Source organism: Chrysochloris asiatica, unplaced genomic scaffold, assembly GCF_000296735.1.
Source record: "Chrysochloris asiatica unplaced genomic scaffold, ChrAsi1.0 scaffold00102, whole genome shotgun sequence".
NCBI lineage: Eukaryota > Metazoa > Chordata > Mammalia > Afrosoricida > Chrysochloridae > Chrysochloris > Chrysochloris asiatica.
Genome location: NW_006408620.1, coordinates 2,127,628 through 2,148,158, shown reverse-complemented (window position 1 = coordinate 2,148,158; position 20,531 = coordinate 2,127,628). Strand labels below are relative to the sequence as shown.

The 20,531-nt window shown below is 43.9% G+C and overlaps 1 protein-coding gene across 1 annotated transcript in view; it reads right to left on the bottom strand.

The window, feature by feature from the left end:
* Nucleotides 1–20,531, bottom strand: part of PARN (poly(A)-specific ribonuclease) — a 169,363-nt gene that overhangs the window by 126,137 nt on the left and 22,695 nt on the right. Inside the window, exons 13-18 of the mRNA XM_006867239.1 lie at nucleotides 14,590–14,667; nucleotides 8,583–8,626; nucleotides 5,861–5,903; nucleotides 5,155–5,230; nucleotides 2,295–2,405; nucleotides 1,588–1,657 (exon numbers count right to left, since the gene is read on the bottom strand). Of these exons, the coding sequence (XP_006867301.1) occupies nucleotides 1,588–1,657; nucleotides 2,295–2,405; nucleotides 5,155–5,230; nucleotides 5,861–5,903; nucleotides 8,583–8,626; nucleotides 14,590–14,667 (422 nt within the window). The remainder of the gene's footprint in view (nucleotides 1–1,587; nucleotides 1,658–2,294; nucleotides 2,406–5,154; nucleotides 5,231–5,860; nucleotides 5,904–8,582; nucleotides 8,627–14,589; nucleotides 14,668–20,531) is intronic.

Sequence of the window (20,531 nt, the reverse complement as noted above, 5' to 3'; positions counted from 1 at the left end):
GCCCCAAAATCAAGTTAGGCAATATTTAATGAGGTATGACAAGAAGGTTCTTGAATGCTACTTTCTATTCAACTATTCTGAAAATGCATCTGGGTTTCAGAAAAAAAAGAAAGAAAGAAACAAATCTGAATGAACAGCTGTTCCCACTTAGAGTGTATTCATACACACTGTCCAGTTCTTCTAAATCATCACCTTCTTAACTGTTAGCAACAGTAGGTGAGTCTAGAAAGTCTGCATGTGTGCGCCTTGGTCACACACAGAGTCTACATTTAGCCAGTGGGTACCATCACCTGATTTCCTCTGGGGCCGATTCTATTAGAGAAGTCAGACCATTCTTTATAAATGAATGAACACTGTTCAATTGAGATGAACTTCCATACAAATGAAGAGCCAAGATGAAAACAACTGCAAACCACAAATTCAGAACCTGGAGGGACCCAATGGGAGCACAGTGGCTCCAAAGGAAAAGCACAAGGTTGCCAGTTCAAGTCCAACAGCCACTTCGCAGGAGAAAGATGAATCTTTCTGATCCTGCAAAGATTTAAAAGCTTGGGAAACCCTATACAGGGTCGCTGTGAGTTGGAAACAACTCAACGGTACTTTAACAATGAAGTCCAATGTTTAGAATGGACATCTGTTTCTGTCTGATGTCACAGTACAAGCACTGTACTAACACAGCATCTAAAGGGGGCAGCAGTCTTACCTGTCAAGTGCTGCACACAGTGTACAAGACACGATGTAACCCACCCAACAGCCAAAAAAGCTACCCTCCCAGGTGATGGGAAGCTTTGTCCAGCTCACCGAGTCTGTTTGAACAAAGTCTGCTAAGAGAGCTAGAGCAGTGATGAAGTTGGGGGCTCTGTTTGAAGATGTAGTTTCAACTGTGCCAACCAGGCACAAACTGCCTTTAGAAGTTGTAACCTCGAGAATCTCTGAGAACATTCTGAACTCAGGCTTTCCCCTAAAACCACACTGACTTCTTCCAACAACGGGTGCAACTTTGGTGCATCCATTTGAATGAGGGCTTGGGAGACATGAAGAGCTGACGCCTCTCCACAAATACTCTTCAAATCCATCTTTGCAGCCAAGAGCTTCTTAGAAGATTTCAAAGATCTCCGTTAACCACATAATAATGCAGGCATAGACAGCAATCTCACATGCAAAGTGGAGTGGGGTTAAGTTAGGTATAACCATGTGTGCCAAAGAAAACTAGCAAAACAAGGTCTCCCCTGTAGATCACATGAAGGCCAAAACTATCGGGGGGTTTCCTTCTGACAGAGACCAACCACACCTTTGGCAATTTTTTTTCCCTTAATCAAACTATTTAATAAATTATTTTCCAAAGGTCAATTTCAGGGGGGCCTTCAAAAAGTTCATGGGGAAAAACCATTATCTTTTCATTCCATTTCTCCATGAACTTTTTAAAGTCCTCCTCATATTTTTGCACAACCTCTGAGTCATTAGAGCTGAGAAGTATTTTCTCTAAAAACTCACTACACCTCACAGTTGCCACTAACTGGCATCCCGAGATGCTGGCTGTACCACAATTAGAGAGAACTCGGGGCCTGGGACCCACTGATTACTTACTTGTTAAAAAAAGGTTCAATGAGTTTGGATCTGGCAGACACGTGGAGTTTTGGAGGACTGAGAAAAGAACCTAATGAAGAAAAGAAGCAGGAAATTAGACCCATCTATACAGACAAAGCCTAAAAGTTCAGGCAAAACTATATTCAAATCTGCAGGTGGAATAACTTGGAAGATGAGAGTGACAACGGTGGTAAAACATGACAAATGTCATCAACGTCTCTGAATTACATCATTCTAAATTAATGAATTGGAAAATGTTCTGTCATACAGTGAAACCCGTGACAGCCAGAATTCGGTGGAACTGCCTCATTTTCTCCAGGTCTTGCAAGTTTTCTGCCTTTGACAGAGTACGGTTTGACCACTTTTCTAATGCTTTCCATGTAGTGGAAAAGACTTGCATTTTCCTTCTCTGACAGGTTTCTGCTTTACACAAGTTCCAACTTGCACAAGCTTTACTGCGTACATTTTTACCACAATAAAACATATGTGCAAAAATTCTATGGTTCAGTGAGCACAACGGTCAGCAGTGTACTCAAAGGGATCAAGTGCCACACAGCAGGGGCATGCAGGTGATCCTCTCTGTGTCTCTCCAACCCCCATCTCCTCCAAAGTCCCTCCACTGTCCCACTTGGACCTGGGTGGGTGGGTCCCAGGGAAACAGGGGACAGGCTGCTGTAATGTTCGGTGGACGCACGCGCAGTCAATACCTAGGTAGTTTGCCATGGAGATGAAACACAGTCCTGTGATGTAAGCGTCATAGCCTGCTTCGTGAAGCTGTTCAGAAGCTGTGTCATAACTTGGGAACCCTTCTGCACTCTCTACAGGGAAAGAAGAAAAGAAAGTTTCCCCAAGGACATCGCAAAACACAAAGACTGCTATGCATTCTATCCTGTCAAATTCAAACTGCATTGGAAATACTGCAGAAATAGTCTAAATAAATGGGGAGGGGGTGGTGTTTAAAAGCCTGTTAAATAAATGGAGAGAAGGAAGTTGTAGTTCTTAAATATAATCTTATAATGTATGCAAAAATCATACATTATAAGATTATATTTAAAAAATCCCCACTTGAGTAGCTTCTGAGCCATAGTAACCCAGAGAACAGAGCAGAACTGTCCCCCAGGGTTTCAGAGACTGTAACCCTTGTAGAGCAGATGGCCTCATTTTCCTTCCACAGAGCAGCTGGTGGGTTCACACTGAGGATGTTCCAGTTAAGTCAACTGCTTAACCACTGCACCACCAGGACATCTTCATGGGATAAGGAGGTCTTATTCTTGTCAAGTACAGTTGAGTCCGTTCTGATGCATAGTGACCCTGTACAGGGCGTCCAAGACTGTACATCTTTGCTGGAGCAGAAAGTTTTGTCTTTTACCCACGGAGTAGCTGGTAGGCTCAAACTGCTAACCTTGTGGTCCTCAGTCCAGTGCTCATCCTACAGAGCCACCAGGCCCCTGTTCTCACAGTTTAAGAGGCTAGCAATCCAAATAAAGACAAAGGTCCTGGTCTCCTTTGGAGTCCCAGCAACCTTTGGAGATCATCACATGTCTTGGCATCAATCGTTCCTTGGGTCTAGAAGCTTCATAGCACAGAGACTCGGGCCCAAATGACCAACTCCTCTCCTGGCTTGTCTTTCTTGGTGGTGGTAGGGAACTGAGCACTGACCTAGTCTTGGTCTAGATTAAGCAAATGCTAAGTTATATTACCCAAGATTCGGTTTGAGGGCCACCCTGTCTCACACTGGTGGATGCTACTTAGGATTGTACACACTGTCTTTACGACACTTTCTCCACTCCTGATTGCTTTACGGAATCATGAGGAGGAGCGTCAGGACTCAGTAGGTATTTCAGAGTAAGGAATGCTATTAGGGACTCTGGAGTCACAGTGCCAGAGTTTGAATCTGCTCCAACACATACTAGCTGTGTGGCCTTGGGCCAGTCACTTCACCTCTCTGAGCCTCTGTTTTTACAGCTGTACCATGGAGATGACAATCAAACCAGCCTCATGAGGGTCTTGTGAGGATCAGACGAGATACACTAACTCAGCATGGCTCTTGACACTGTGACCAGCACACAGGAAACACTCAATAACTGTCAGCTGTCGACACCCTCATAAGCATTGCTGTCCTCGACTCTGTTTTTACAGGATTGGAGAGCTACAGATGACAGGGCCACTTAACTCCAAAAATGGACCAGAACTTGCTATGCTGCTGCCCTTGGGACTTGGAACCACTTCACAGGGGAGCTGATTTTGTCTTGTTCTAATCTTTTGTCCTGTTCATATATAGATGCTGAGACAGCTAACTCTGGAAAAGGTGACTAGATTCTCTACTAGGTACCAGAATTTTATACAGAAATAGCAAATAAGACATTAACTCCTGAGTAATTATTTCCTAGAAGTCAATGTCAAGACAACAGAATCAAAATTATGAATAGAAATTAACAGAGAAAAGATTGAACTGCTTTTGCACCAACACAATGCTTACAGCTAAAGCCCTTTAACCTTCTTAAGTATTAGATATTAGACTAAGTTTTTTTGGGGGGTGCTTTTTTTTTAAAGTCTTTTAACAGGGCAGTCAACTAAATAATAGTCTCTATCTACTATCTGCTGTAATATATTATTTATTGTTTTATATATATTGTTGTTAAGTGCTGTGGAGTCGGTTCCAACTCACAGTGACCCTGCATAAGGTTTCCGAGGAACAGCTAGTAAGCTTGAACGGCACTTCACAACACAACACAACACACACATACATACATACATACAAACGCAAAAGGTCTAGATTTTCTTTCCTTCTCTTTTTATCTTAATTCTTTTTCTTGGAACAGTATCCAAAAAGGGAGTAATTAACTATAATCATGGCTGCTTTAACATTTCCTATTGTTAAGTTTCTGAAGCATTAGTCCAACTATCAATGTCTTTAGACCTTTTCAGGCTAAAGCTAATGGAATGCTTATTACAGAATGGATCACAGAAGTAGTGCCAGGATGGATCTCCTAAGACCTGGGTAGGGGCCACGGCCAGATGGTACAGACACAATGCCTCCAGTTCTAGGCCAGGCTCCTGGTTTTCCTCACTGCTGTCTCCACAGCTACACCAGCAGACAGGGTGGGCAAGGCTGGGGGTCCTCCTTCCTTTCCTCTGCAAGCTCAGTTCTGGGACTTGGCTCAGACACAACATGTTCTCGTTCTACCCCTGGTAATTCCCCACAAACTTTTTTGTCTTTCCGTAAACAAGGCATTATAAAGAGAGAAAGACGCATCAAGTTTTGGGAGAATTCCAAGCATGAGGAAATGAAAGCTCTGCAACTTTCAGGCTAAACTTCTCAGGGAAACAGGCACCTAAATCTGTTACCATAAAAATGGATGTGCAATCAGAAGACCAACCTTCTTTAACCCTGAGACGACCATTAGAAAACATGGATTCAACCCAGGATGCAGGCAAGCTGTCTTAACCAAAACCTATACGCACGCAATATAGTCAGTCTCTAAAGCAGTCTCATCTTTCCAGCACAAAATATATCAATAATTATCACAATAGTCAGGGGCTTGGGGGATCATTTTACAATCTTACCAACTTTAGGAGGGTTGAAAGGTGTCTCTTTTAACCGCTTTTCCAATTCCGCAAGGGAGGTATTGTTAATGATATCCTGCAAACCAGGAAAGCAGAGCATTTAGGTCTTCATCTCAGTGAGGCACACATTAACACAGAGATTCCATGATTGTCAGGACAAGGGTGTGCCTACTACTGCCCCCCTGTGGTGTCTAAAGAAACACGGGAGCCGTTACTCATTAGGTGTCAGAGGAAAGCAGGAAGTTCAATTTCAGTATATGGGAAGGACAGATGTAATGAAAGGTTTTTATAGATTATTAAATACCCACAGATCTTTTTCCAGAAAGCTAGACTGTTCTGATATGGATTTCACTCAGTCATAGTCACTCCACAAAAGCAGTAAATGACAATATTTTCTTCACATTAGAAAAGTATTCCCAAAATACATCAACAAAATAAAGGAATAATTGTGTGTATGCATAAACCATTCAAAGAACAATTTTAAGATATTAGAAACTCACATCCAGAAGACTAAAGGGGGACAAAACTGTATGCCCACTACCCAAAGATAACCACTACTCACATTTAGTCACATATTCATTTCTCATCATTTTTCAATGATATTTGGAATGACTTTTCAACAGACCAGAATTCCAAAGCTCTTAGTAGCAATTTGGAAACTTTCAAAATGTAGCTTTATCAGTGACAGTTCACATTTAAGAAATACCTTAAAAGGCTGTGTACTGGCCATCAGTTTGGTATCCAAGAGTCTAAAAGCAAAACAATTTTTAGTAAGGTAAACAAAAGGCACATTTCCAAAATGTATTTTACTCATATGAATAGTCTATTGTCTTTTAATTGGGAAACAATAAATGCGCTAATGACTGGAACCTAGGACCTGCTACAGGGGCCTGGGGTTCAGTCCAATTACCGGGGACTTGGTCAAGTGGCTGCAGGGGAAGCCCACACCATGTCACATTCCGTGCGTAAGTTCTAGCACCTGGTACTCTGAGATGGCAAGGCTCCATCCTTCGTGGGACAAGCCAGACACCCTCATGTGTTTTAACATGGCTCAAATATCGTGGCAGGTCTATGTCCCCATACAATCATCACTTCCTGCTACCACCCAGTGTTCTACAATATAAACTCTTAACGGAAGGTCATGATCTGCATCTGGCTATTTCACGTTGCTGCTGTTAGGTTTTACTATTCTATATCAGAGATCAGAAAAACTGAAAGATGAGACTAACATGGACATTTTGTTTCTTTTCATGTAAATGAAGACTGTATCAGGGTAAGTCACAAAGTTTTGCTACAAAATCATAGAACCCCTTTATTAAACAAAATTACCAGCATGAGAAGCTACTGTTTCTTGACATAATCCTCCCATCTAGGTCTATATACTTCTGAAGGCAGTATTTCCATCTCTCTGTCTCTCTATCCCTAAAGAATTCTGCACTCTTCAATTTACACCATGTCAAAACGGCAATTCTGGCATCCTTGAGAGTCAAATTTTGTTCCTTTTCAATATTCTTTGCATTTGAAGGACATAAAAAAGTCTGAAGGGGCAAAATCAGGACCGTAGTGTGAACAGGATAAGGCTTCCCAAGGAAATTCTCATAGAACAGAATGAGATGAGCAGGTCAATTGTCACGATGGAAAAAGTACCAATGGAGCACAAGTTTCAGAGTCTCTGCTGACACCCATTTTGGTCTTTTTTTTCTTCCTTGTCTTCTGTACGATGTTCTTGATGTCATCACACAACTCTTCTGGTCTTCAGTCATCGGTGTCTAATGCATCAAATCTGTTCTTGAGATGATCTCTAGATTCAGGCAGGATATGTTCAGGGTCAAATGATGGCTCTCGTAGACTTGTTTTTATTTTCTTCAGCTTCAGTCTTGAGCTTGTATCTGATGACTGATGGTCTGCTCCACAGCTGGCCCTGGCCTCATTTTGGCTGATGCTATGGAGCTTCTCCACCATCTCTCTCCACAGACGGGGTCAGTGTGATTTCTGTGCACCCCATCTGGTGACGTCCACATGTACCATAGTCTTTTATGTTGTTTAAAAAAGGCACTGGCAATGAAGAAATCATTGAGCTTGCAAAATTCTATTATGAGATCCCCAGCATTATTTCTATCACCAAGGCCGTGTTTTCCAACTACTGAGCCTTCTTCTTGGAAGTTCCCAAAAACAGTCATCATAAGCTTCGGAGCTGACCTCTCAACCTTGAACTGAACTGACCCAGCAGATCCCCTCAGAAGTCATTGCTTTGTTTGAACCTTTTTTTTGAAGGCACCCCAATGAGACTAAGACAAGTGTATTCCTGAGAGAACTTTTCTACAGCCACACGCTGATCGATGAGACAGGTCTAAACTCGCTTTACGTGTATCAACTGGGACCCTAGTAGTGATACTTTTTGACTCACTCTCATAGATAAGACAGAAGTTGACCTGAGAGGGCCACTGCTCCATCCATGCCTGTCCTCAAACAGGTCCTTAAATGCAGAGCCTTGCGTTGCAAATGTAAAGGTAGACGTTTTGTAACAAAAGGCGGGGAGTGATTGTCTTGCAGTCCAGAAACGGAGGACCCTGGGACCATCAAGGGAGAAGAACAGAGTGCGGGACCCTATCCAGAGAAGCAGTGACACCAGAGATGGAGGCAGAGATGATGACGTGGAGAGATGGAGCGGCTGGGGACCCTGGACTCAGGGAGGGAGAGGGGCTGTGTGCTGGCAGACAGAAGGTAGGTTTGCAGGGTGTACCCTTAGGTTGTTTGAATGGTTATATATTCCTGAGTACTAACACAGGAATTGGAAGCAAATGCTGTTGATTGATGATGTATGGAGGGGATTGTAATCAATCATTGCAATGAAAGGAAATACGATGGGATGAATATAAAGCTGATGTTCTCCCATGTAAACTATCATTAAATTCACAAAAACTTAATTAAAAAAAAAAAAAAAAGCTGAGCCTTGCTCTACAGGCACCACATGACTGACATGTGATCGAACTTATCAGATGTAACACACAATCTGGACTGTGGAAAACACTCCAAAATCAAGTTATCTAACTTCAGAGTAAGAGCAGCATCTCTCCAAGACAGCCCTTACCAGACTAGAAAAGACTGTCAATTAGACACTCCATTGGCTACAAAGTATAGCCCACAGACAAGATGGACAAGTGTCCGATCTCAAGGGGACCTCACCAGTTCGTCACATATCAAGAGAAGGGATAAGAAGAATATTTTCAGTTGCATTTTGGATTTGTAAAGGGAACACAAAACCCATCACAAATCACGAAAACCGAACTTGACAAACCTGGCGCTATAAATCATTCCCCAGAATTATGACCTAGGGGCTTTGATAAATTGTTATCTACCTCTCCGTGTTATATTATCGGGCCACAATGACTGTGTGAACGAAAGATGGAACCTCAAAGAAAGCTTACCTGGGGAAGACACACGTTGTCATCTCCTTAAACTCATTTAAGTCCTAAAAATACAAGAGCATGACTTATTACAATGTTACTGTGACACCCACTGTTAAAAACATACACAGACAGTGCAGGTTCCCTAGCTCTCTTCTCACACTGGTAAAACTATTTCTAATTCATTGTTGTTGTTAAGTGCCTTCAAGTCGGTTCTGACTCATAGTGAGCCTGTACAGGGTTTCCAAGAGTGGCTGGTGAGCTTGAACTGCCAACGCTGTGGTTCAAAACTACCTTACGATCCAGTGCATTAACCTGCAGCGCCACCTGGCTTGGTAGAACTAACCTTTCTGTAACCGAAATAGACACATTTAGGTATTTTGTAGCTGATCTCAGTGGGAAGGAAATACAGCCAGAGTGCTTCCTTAGAAGGAAGAATGGGGAGACTTCATCATTATGAGGGAACCAGACCCTGGAGGAGGACATCATGGCAGGAAAAACACAGACTCAGCGAAAAAGCAGAACACAACTAGATGCGCTGACACCCTGGTTGCAATGGTGAGCTCAAACCTTGGCAACAACTATGAAGCTGACCCAGGGCCAGCAGCAGTCCAGGGGGTTGCCAGGAGCCAGAACTCACTGAAATACTAACCACAGCAATGACTCGCAGTGTGACTCGCAGTGTGACTCGCAGTGTGACTCGCAGTGACGCTATACGGCAGATACTCTACAGTGTCCATGGCCTGAATCTTTAGGGGAGCAACTGCCTCCTCCTCCTATGGAGTGGCCAGAGGGTTCAAACCACCAGCTTTTCAGTTAGAGTACCACAGGGTTCCATCATCACAACAGAGGAAGGCAAGTGGGTCGTTTACACACAAAAATGACTACACACTGGGGAGGCTCGTAATGTATCCAAAACACTCGCAGCAACAGCAGACAGAAATTCATCCCAACGACAAGTCTGGCCGAGTCATTTCACCGACATGATCTACACAGGAGACGGACATTGCTGCAGATGGGGTTCTGTTTTTCCTAAGAACACCTCGGAAAGATTGGTTAACATGCCCACTAAAGCACAGACCTTTTACTACACAAGTGATTGCTGCTTTGCCGATTCAGAGACTTGCCAAAGGGGAACTAAAAGCCAAGTGCTCAAACAGGAGGACTCATTTCCCGGGTTGATTTTGGTCAGGAAGCACACAGTCTGCAATGAGGGTTCTGACGGTGATTTAACTCATTCACATCCTAACTGTCACGCTACACCGAGGAGTCAGGCTCCTGACCCTTTGTTACTATACTTCTCTTCAACGTGATTCACGCTTCAGAGGAAACTGCCACTTTCAATTAGCTTTTGAAGCCTGTAAACACAGAGAAGGTACTTAGCGAGCTTGAGACAGCTAATAGCTTTTCAGTGGTACCGTTCAATTAGCCGACAATGCATGAACAAGTAGTTGTGATGTTCAGTCAAACCAAAATGTACCAGGAAATGTTTGAAGCCTTCATACACTACAGAGCTTCACAAGCAAGAAGAAAGTAGAATTACAGCTACTTCCAGAGCCAGCAATTAGCAGAATTCAACGCATTCTACAAAGTCATGGGGAACTACCACCAACAAACCTCTGAGACTCCCCTGAAACGCAGCTCCACAAGATACACTGTTTAGTGCACTTTTCCCAGGACTTACCTGTCAGTCTGCTGTACTGGCTTCCCTGTTGGGATTCTGGGTCTGCTACAGCTATTGCAAATACCAGCAGGGTCACCCATACCCTAATAGATGTCAGCAGAGCTTCCAGACTAACACGGACTTGCACCTGGAGATCTACTTCTAAAAATATCGGCCAGTGAAAACCTTATGGGCAGCAACGGAAGTTGTGTGATATAGTGGCAGAAAATAGGCCTCTCAGATTGAAAGGCATTCAAATACATCTGGGAAAGAGCTGCGTCCCCAAAGTAGAGTCAACCTTAAAGACATGGATGGAGCAAAGTTTGGGGACTTTCATTTTCTGATGTGGCATGATTGAAAATGAGTAGCAGTAGCTGCAAATATCCATTAACACTTAGAACGGAGAATGTACAAAGTATGAATCTAGGAAAATGGGAAGATATCAAAAATGAACTGGACCACCTGAAATTCTGGCATTGGTAAGCAAAAATACATAGATCAGCACTGATCATACTGAATCAGGCAATCAGAGGGCTTACTATGCCGAGAGTGACAAATCCAGAAGGAATGGTATAGTATTCACCATCAAAAAGAACATTTCAAGATCCACCTGGAAGTGTAGTGCTGTCTGTGACAGAGTAACATACATACGCCCATAAGGAAGACCAGTTCATACAACTATTATTCAAACATATGCACTAGCTACAAGTACCAAAGTTAAAAGGTTTTTACACAGCAATGAAGCCCTACAACGTTCAACAGACTCCTGTGAACCCAGATGGAGACCTGGTTGGCCAGCAGTGTGTCAAGACCTGGGGGGGACTCTTGGGCCCAGAGTCAGAGACATAGCCACAGAGGACTAGAGTGGAGAGTGAAGCATCCAGCTGCTAAGAAGAGAGGGCATATGCACAAGAACACCCACACTTGCAGATAATACCCACTTGACCTGGCTTCAATGACGATGATCAGAGTTCAACTAGAAGAAAGAAGAGGAAAAGAAAGAGTAATCTGATATAATTTGATGAACTTGACCTACACCTATAGATGCAGCAGCTCAAAAGAGTGAACAAATCTTTACAGCAAGGATCGCTCCCATCCCCTACATACACAGAACAGACAGGAATGGGCAATGTGGACATTGGCTACCCAAAATGGGGGTGCTACAAAGGCAAGAAGTGACTGGATTACAAGCTTTCAAGAGGGAATCTAGATCCAGAGGGTGTGAAGGAAGGTAGAATCTCCACTGAGTAGTATCCAATGTCTAGGCGGGGCTGATAAAATGAAATGCAGATAGGTCTCTTGTGATACAATAGTGAATAATTGTTGTCAGGACTGATTGTGAGGGTTGGAAATGTAAAGGCAGACGTTCTATAGCAAGGAGGGGAGTGATTCACTTTTCAGTCTAGGAGCGGAAGTCCCTGGGACCATCAAGGGAGAAGAGTGGAGAGCGGGACCCTACCCAGAGAAGCAGTGATGCCTGAGATGGAGGCAGAGATGATGATGTGGAGAGAAGGAGCAGCTGGGGACTTTAGTCACAGAAAGGGAAAGGGGCTATGAGCTGACGACCTGAGGGGCAGGCTTGTAGTGTATGTATACCCTATGGTTGGTTGATGATGCACGGAGGGGATTGTAACCATGGCAATGAAACAATATATGACAGGATGAATGTAAAACTAATATTCTCCCATGTAAACTATCACATAATTCACAATAAAATATTTTTAAAAAAAGGTTTTTACAAATTTCTTCAGTTTGAAATCAACCAAACATGCAATCAAGGTACATTGAAACCTACTGCTGAATGGGGAAGTATGGCCTTGGTGATAGAAATAAAACTGGAGATGACGTAATAGAATCTTACAAGACTAACAACTTTTTTTTATCAACAACATAAACAGTGGCCATACATGTGAATCTCACCAGATGGAAAATACAGGAATCAAATCAACTACATTTGTGGGAAAAGATGATGAAGAAGCTCAATATCATCAGTTAGAACACAGTCAGGGGCTAACTAAGAACAGACCACCAACTGTTCTTTCCCAAGTTCAAACTGAAACCGAAGAACGTTCAAACAAGTCCATGACAGCCAAAGTACGACTTGAGTATACACCTCATCGGAGTTTAGAGAGTCTCAAGAATAGATTTGATGCACTGAATACCAGTGATCGAAGACCAGATGAGCTGTGGGATGAGGTTTTGTGTCCACTTGACTGAGTCAGGATTCTCAGTGGTTTGACAATTGAGATCTCGTTAGCCCCATAAGGAGATCTAATATAATGTAATTAATTCTATGATGATTAGCTATGAGCAGCCAGTCAACTGAAAGGATGCTTCCTCGGGGAGGTGGCCTGCTTCCAATATACTAGACACTCATGCAAAGCTTTTCTGCTGGGCCTGCATCTTGCACCTGGCTTGGCCTCCGACCGCTGGCTCTTTGGAGTGAGCCAGCGGCCTGTTCTATTACCAACTGACCATGCGAGCCATCAGCAGCCTGCCAGACCTGCCTGCCTGCTGATCCTGACTGCCTGTCGGACCTGCCTACTGATCCTGGTTTCTCTGATGTGGACTAGGGACTCCGCTACCTCTACAATAGTGGGCTATTTCCTTGATATAAACGTGTCTTTGTGTGTGTGTATAAGCATATATAGATATATAGATATATATCTATATATATAGATTGTTGTTGTTGTTAAGTGCCATCGAATTTGTATAAATAAGGAGCTCTGGTAGCGTAGTGGTTACGAATCGGGCTGCAAACTGCAAGGTTAGCAGCTCGAAACTACCAGCCGCTCTGCAGGAGAAAGATGAGGCTTTCTGCTCCCATAAAGATTTACAGCCTCGGAAACCCTATACAGGGTCGCTATGGGTCAGAACCGACTCAACGGCACTTAACAACAACAACATTTGTATAAATATGGAGTCCTGGTATGGCACTATGGTCTCATGTGCTGGACTGCAATGGAGACACAAGGTCAGTGGTTCAAGCTCACCAAATACTCCTTGCTATGAGTTGGTTCCAACTTATAGAGTCTCTGCATAGGGTTTCTAAGGCTTTTCAATATTTTTTCAGGAGCAGAAAGCCTCATCTTTCTCCTGCGGAGCAGCTGGTCGGCTCAACCCGACAACATTATGGTTCACAGTCCAGTGTTTCTTCTATGGAGCAGCTGCTCATACATATGGGGAGTGCGGTGGCCCCACACCACAAGCACTGGACTGCAAACCACAAGGTCCACGGCTCAAGCCTACCAGTCAACCTGGGAGGAGGATGAGGCTTTCTGCGTCCACCAAGATTTAAAAGCCTCAGAAACCTGATACAGGGTCACTACGGGTCAGAACCCACTCAAAGGCACTTGACAGCATATACATATGTAAGTTTCAGTGGTTTTGCTTCTCTAGAGAGCCCAGCCTGTGAAGACAGATGACATCAAGACCATCATACATGAAGGAAACACAAAGATTATTTTAAAAACAGGAAAGAAAGAAAATACCACAATGTAAGACAACTCTGAAAATAGCTCTCGAATACAGAGAAGCTAAAGCAAATAGAAGAAATGATGAAGTAAAAGAGAGAGACAGATTTCAGAGGGCAGCTCAAGAAGACAAAATAAGGTATTACAATGAAATGTACACAGACCTGGAGATAGAAAACCAAGAGAAGAAGACAAAAGTCAAACCTTGAGTTGTGATTATTAAAGTAATCTATGGGCAAAACTATTGAAGAACAGAAGAAGCATCGAAAGAAGATGGCAGGAATACAGAGTTACTGTATCAAAGAGAACTGGCCGACATAAGGGAGAATCCAAGCTACACTGAGGCACTGGATCGTCAAAGAGGTCATGGCTGGAGATGAAGATGTGAGCGTCCAGAGCTGAAGTTACGGTCACTAAGAGACAGAAAATATGGAGTGAACATAAAGGCAACAGAGGGAAGAAGAACAAGAGCAGAAGGCAGAGTGATGGGAGAGGAAGGGTCTGAAGGGAGCGCTTCTCCTGGGGAAAAGACGTCCATGCTGTGGGGCACACAGAGAATTGGACTCAAAGCATACAAAGCGCTAGGGTGGTCACCAGAGGGCCAAAGGGAGGCCGCCAAGCAGGACCTGATTCAGCTGAGTTGACCTAAAATACCACCTACTGTCAATGGCCCTTTGATGTCTGATTTTAGCAGGACCAAATAAGACCACACCTCTGGCCTAGGAGTAAGTGGCAACAGACGCCCAAAGTTCCCTGGAAACGACTTGTGTGTCTACCTCCTGGATATTGTCCAACTAAACACTTAAGATGCTTGGCGGGACGTGCTACGCCCAAGGACCCAGCACCCCAGTAGAGAACATTTCCTTAGCACAAAGGCTGATGAGTCACTTACCGTGGGCAGCGGGCAGTAGAACTGATGGACCGTGTGCATGACATCCAAGAGCATATTGTGTCCAATGACCAGCTTCCCCTAAAAAAAGTCAAAGTTAAGAAAAACACTTCTCAAAAAAAAAAGACTTCTTGGGACAAAGTTATCCTGAGGGCTGAGAAAGAAATGCATGCTTCACATTCCACAAATATTCCACACTCAACTGGCTACTCCAGACTAAACAAACAAAAAATCCCAAACAATACTACAATTTTTGAAAATAAAGAAATGTGGGCTGGCTTCATTCCTCTTCCATTTGGGGGTGTTAAAACCAGAAGGCAAAAATGAAATCATTTTTTGATTTTTGCATTCATCCTGCCACCCTCAAGAATCACAAAGTACTTAAAATTGGTATTGAAGGTCTTCAGTCGAAAAAAAGGCAAAATCTGAAAATGCAGAGTCTGGTCCCTTGAACAGTTGCACAATTTGTAAATAAACACCAACTATATACTTGAGGATAGCACTCTTCAAAACAACTGACTTATTTTTAAAAGGCACATTCATAGCAACACTAAAAGATTAAAATGACTAGTATTTAATTATACCCAAGTGGGAGAGAGGGAGCTTTAAAAGGTTCATGGAAAAACGGAATTAAAAAGAGAATGGAACTTTTCCACAAACTTTAAAGTCCCCTTGCATTCAACAGAAGGAATGTTCACCACCTACCTCTGTTATTAAAATTCAAGGTATAGGTTCTTAAATAACATCTCCAATAACATTCCTGACTTTTCAACCAACTGAAAGACTACATATTTGTAGCACATGACCCCACTGTGAGGTCAACAAGAACAGAATGTCCTCATCGATGTCTATTTAGCCAGGTGTCACCTTTTAACAGAAAGTGCCACATCCCATCCCCCACAAGAGCTTTTTCCCACATCCCAGCCCCCACAGGAGCTTTTTCCCACATCCCAATGGACGCTGGGAGTAACGCTGCTTGACCCAGGGCTCAGTGTCTTATTTGAAAAAGGAATTCTACACAAAAGATGTATTCCCACAGCTAACAAGCAAGCTGTCTTCTATGCCCAGACTCTGTGCACTCTGAGTAGCTGTACAATGTACACATGTAGACTGCAATCGTAGCGATGTTGGGGGTGGAGCAGTGCTCAAAATGGAGTGGCTGGTTGATTTGAACTGCTGACCTTATGGTTAGCAGTCCAGTGCTTATCCTACAGTGCCACACCAGGAGTCCATAACACTAATAAATGAACCTAACTGCATTATGCAGTGCCCTGGTGGCCCAGTTGGTAAGCACTCAGCTACACATCAAATGACCAGTGGTTCAAACCTGTCAGCTGCTCTGCAGGAGAAAGATGTGGAATGTTAACCTCCTACCTCTGTGTCAAAATTCAAGGTACAGGTTCTTAAATAACATCTCCAGGAACATTCCTGGCTTTTCAACCAACTGAAAGGCTGTAAAGATGACAGCCTTGGGGACTCTATGAGGCAGTTCTACTCCATGCTACAGGTTAGCTAGGAAGTGAGAATGGATTCTGTGGTAATGGGGTCGGCTTTTTGGTAGCTGCATTCTTGCTGAATCCAGGTAAGCACACTGAAGTAGGAGGTTGGGAAAGGAAGCAGTAACTTGGAAACTAACACGTGCACTTGTAAGAAAAGGAGAAGGATGCTTGTTTCAGCTTCTCCTCAGTACAGGCTGTGGGTCAGCACTTCTGAAACGACTGTATACGTCCGCCTGACTTTAATAAATACAAACAGCATAGGCAAGAAAAGTGTTGGGGTTTCTCACTGCTGGAGAAAGAAGCTTCAAACACGGACAAAGGAGGCTAAAACTAAACCCTGCTGTGCTGGGCATCTGCAGCTCCGCTACAAGTCAGGCTTTTTACTATCTAGACAGGCTGACTGAGCCTGATAAATTAGCGTGTGTGTGCATAATGGTATAAACTCAAACCAAACCTGCTGCCAAACTCCTTGCAGCCCAGCAGGAGCCCAGCTCCTATGTTGGGTTTCTAAGGCTGCAGGCTTTGTGGGTGCAGAGTTTTCTGTGGGTTTGAACCACTGCCCTTTTGGTTAGCAGCTGAGGACTTTACTGAATACCCAGGGCTCCTTGCATGGGTGGTGTTATGTGCCTTCATATCAGTTCAAACTCATAGTGACTCTGTAACGGATTTCCAAGGCTGCAAATCTTTGCTAGAGCAGAAAGCCTCATCTTTATCCTGCCGAACCACTGGAAGGCTCGAACTGCTGACCTTATGGTTTCAAATTCAGTATTTATCCTCTGGGACCACCACACTCCCGTTGCATGGGTATGATGCTGTTGATGAGCTGCCGAGTCGGTAGGGTTGAAACTGCCAACCTTGTAGTTCACAGTCCATTGCTGATCCTGCAACGCCACACCAGGAGTCCCTGCTCTGTCCAGTGAGAGTCATCAGGGTACCAAGACAGCCCAAGAGTAACCTTCTGCCCAGATCTTGGCTTCCAGACACTATTCTATAAAAAGAACCAAAGCTCCTTGGAAAAGTGGCTTTTCCAGAGTTGTTGTTGTTGTTGTTAAGTGCCGTTAAGTTGGTTCCGACTCACAACAACCCTGTATAGGGCTTTTAAGGAGCAATTTGTGATTTGAACTGCCAACCTTGTGGTTCAAACTGACCTAGTGGTTCAGTGCTGTATCCCACAGTGCCACAGAGGGCAGGGAAAATATATAATGAACCTGGACTATCGTGTGATGCCCAAAAGTTAAGGGAGTGCTCCAAAATGACAGGGCTTGCTCAAAAGACCAAGAGTCAGTCAATCCCAAGGAGGAGTACCAACAACCAGGCTGGAACAATCGGAGTCACAAAACAAACATTACAATGTATTTGTTATATGCTCTCTGGTTAATTCCAATGCTAATAAACTGCCCTACAGGGTTTCCTAGCCCTAATCCACAATTTGTCTGTCAGTTTGTCATCTGTGGTGGCCTTCGTGGTGCGGTGATGCTGAGGTGAAGTTAGGCCGCAGGTATTTTATACACGAGCGGGGTCACCCATGGGGGGCAGGTTTCAGCGGCGCGTCCAGATTAAGATATGCTACAGAGACCAGGAAGAAGCGGAGGCACAGCACTTTTGAAAGTGGAACACTGTCAGGTAGAGTGCTGGAGGACAAGTGCCTCAGGTCGGAGGGCACTCCAAAAATGGCTGGGGAAGAACTGCTTCCTCAAAGCAGAGGTGACCTTAATGAAGTGGACGGAGCAAAGCTTTGGGGAGGTTCATTTGCTGGGGAGGCACAACTCAAAACGAGATGAAACAGCTGCAAACATCCATTAGTCACTGGAACGTGGAATGGACAAAGCATGAATCCAGGAAAATTGGAAGTCATCAGGCTGCAAGACTTCAACTCCTGTACGTTGGACACATTGTCAGAAAGGACCAGTCCCTGAAGAAAAATGTCATGCCTGGTAGAGTGGAGAGTCAGCAAAAAAAGAGAAAGATCCTCAACGAGATAGAATGACCCAGTGTCAGGAACACTGGGGATGGGGCCAGACCGAGTAGTGCTTCGTTCTGTTGTGCAGAGGTTGCTAGGAGTCGGAGCAGACTCAATGGCACCTCACGACAACCATCTACGGAAGCCATCACCAGGGCTCTCTCCTGTGGAGCTGCTGGTGGGTTCAAACTGCCGACCTTTCAGTCAGCAACCAGGCCCCTTAAACATGAAAATACTGCATTATAATTGGCTGAATAAAATAATATACAGGTCTTAGTGTATACTGACAGACAGCTGGCCCTTGAAGAATTCAAGTTTGAACTGGGCAGGTCACTCATCAACTCCATATGAGCAGTTCCTCACACCAATAAACTGGGTGTCACAGTAAAAAGGGATCTCTCCCAGTTCTTGTGTACAAGGGAGTTTCAAAAAAATTTGTGGGAAAATGGAATTAAGAGAGACTGGAATTTTCCCACACTTTCTGAAGCTCCCTCATATTTTTTTATGGAGTTTAGTGTAGTTACCATGGGGAACACAGGGGCTCCATACGATCAGCACTGGACTGCGAACCACAAGGTCCGTGGTTCGAGCCCACCAGCTGTTCTGCAAAGAAAAGTTGAGGCTTTCTGCTCCTACAAAGATTTGAAGCCTCGGTAACCCTGTACAGGGTTGCTGTGAGGAGGAACCGACTTGACGGCACTTAACAACAACAATGAGATGCTGTAAACCTTGACTGGCACCATGGGACTGGTACAAAGTGCCACTAGTGATGCTGGAAGTGCTCACAAGAAGCAGAGAAAAACCATGACATTACAAGAAAAAGGGGAATTGCTTGCTACGTAATATAGACTAAGGTCTGCAGCTACGGATGCTCGCTATTTCAAGACAAATGAATCCCAACTTCAGGACCGTTGCACCAAAAAGAAGAGAAAATTTGTAAAGTTATTGCTACAGCTAAACTAGCAGGAGAAAAAATGCTATACTTTTTGTGAAACAAATTTTTATCTTGTACTGAAAATTCAGCTTTTACAGGGCTGCAATATATGCTACAAATGACATAGAAAACGTGTTGTTAATTGACTGTTCGTGTCATTGGTAAGGCTTCCGGTCAACAGCAGGCTATCTGTAGTTACAGTGTGGGAGGAAATAGTTATATGAAGACTTCAACTGTGTCGGGGGCTGGCACCTCTAACCCCCATGTTGTTCAAGGGTCAACTGTACACAAATTAACTACATAAAAAGGGGCAGTTCTTCCTTCCAGCATTCCTTACAACTAACAAATGTGGAAGGAAAGAGGAAAATTTAGCAGCTCAACATAACAGCATCTAAGTAAGCTGGAGGTCTGCTGTGGCACTGTTGGATAAGCACTGGACTGATACTGGAAAGATGAGAGATTCAGAGCCATAAGCCACTCCCTGGAAATCCTATAAGAGGTTGCTATGAACTGGAACCAACTGGATGGCCCTTAGCAGCAGCAGCAAGTCAGTAAGTGCTGCAGGTAATCCTCCCAGGGCACTCCCCAAGATCCTTACTAGCAACAAAAGGGAAGATGCTACCTCTGCAGTGGGAAACCCTGCAGGAGCCACCTCATTAAGGAATCAAGGTCACTCTTGCCAAAAATACCACTCTCCAGTCCCATTGTGAGAAAACACCAAAGTCACACTGAGGGAACAAAGTCTCACAGGTATGAGGACCAAGAAAAGAATGCTAAAGACGAACGGAAACTGAGGAGAAAATGTGACTGCATGCCACATGGGACCCCATGGGACAGAAAAAGGGGCAGAGCCACTGAATAAGGTCTTTAGTTCACTTCACAAATGGCACTGTACCAGGGTATTTCAGACTTTACCATCAGGGTAGCGGGTGAAGGACAGATGGGCACTCTGCAGAGCTTCTGTCGATGGATCAACCCCTGAAACTTTTCCCTGAGATCATCTTTAAACCTTCAAGCACAAAATATCCAAAAAAAAACAAACAATCGTCCAGCTTAACTAGTGAAAAAAAAAAAAAAAAAAGTATGCTTTCAGCATGATGTTCTTTAAACAACTACCCACAGGGGGTCAAAGGGACAACAGCAACTCAAAAGGTTAGACAGGAACCCTAGAGGGCAGGAAGTCTGTGTCGTCAAGGGAACAACTGAGAAAAGGAGGGAGAGAATGGAAGCAAAACTCAGAAGAAACATGCCATCAGTGTCACTAAATGACCCATGGAGAAATGTTTATATTGGGGTATGCTCCACTGTGCATATTTCAACACCAAAATCAAAAGAAAACTGCTCCTGATTCAAAAAGGGGACCTTGGCACCTAAGAGACAAGAAGATTCCTTCTCTGAAGCCAAATGCTCTCCAGGCAATTCATCAAGCCCAAACAAGCAGAATGACTCAGCTGAGATTCACAGAACCACCAGCAGGGGGCACCAGGGGCTCTACGAAAGTATGGAAGGTTCTGCTGGGGGAAAAAAGCATCTATGCTAGAACTAGAATACA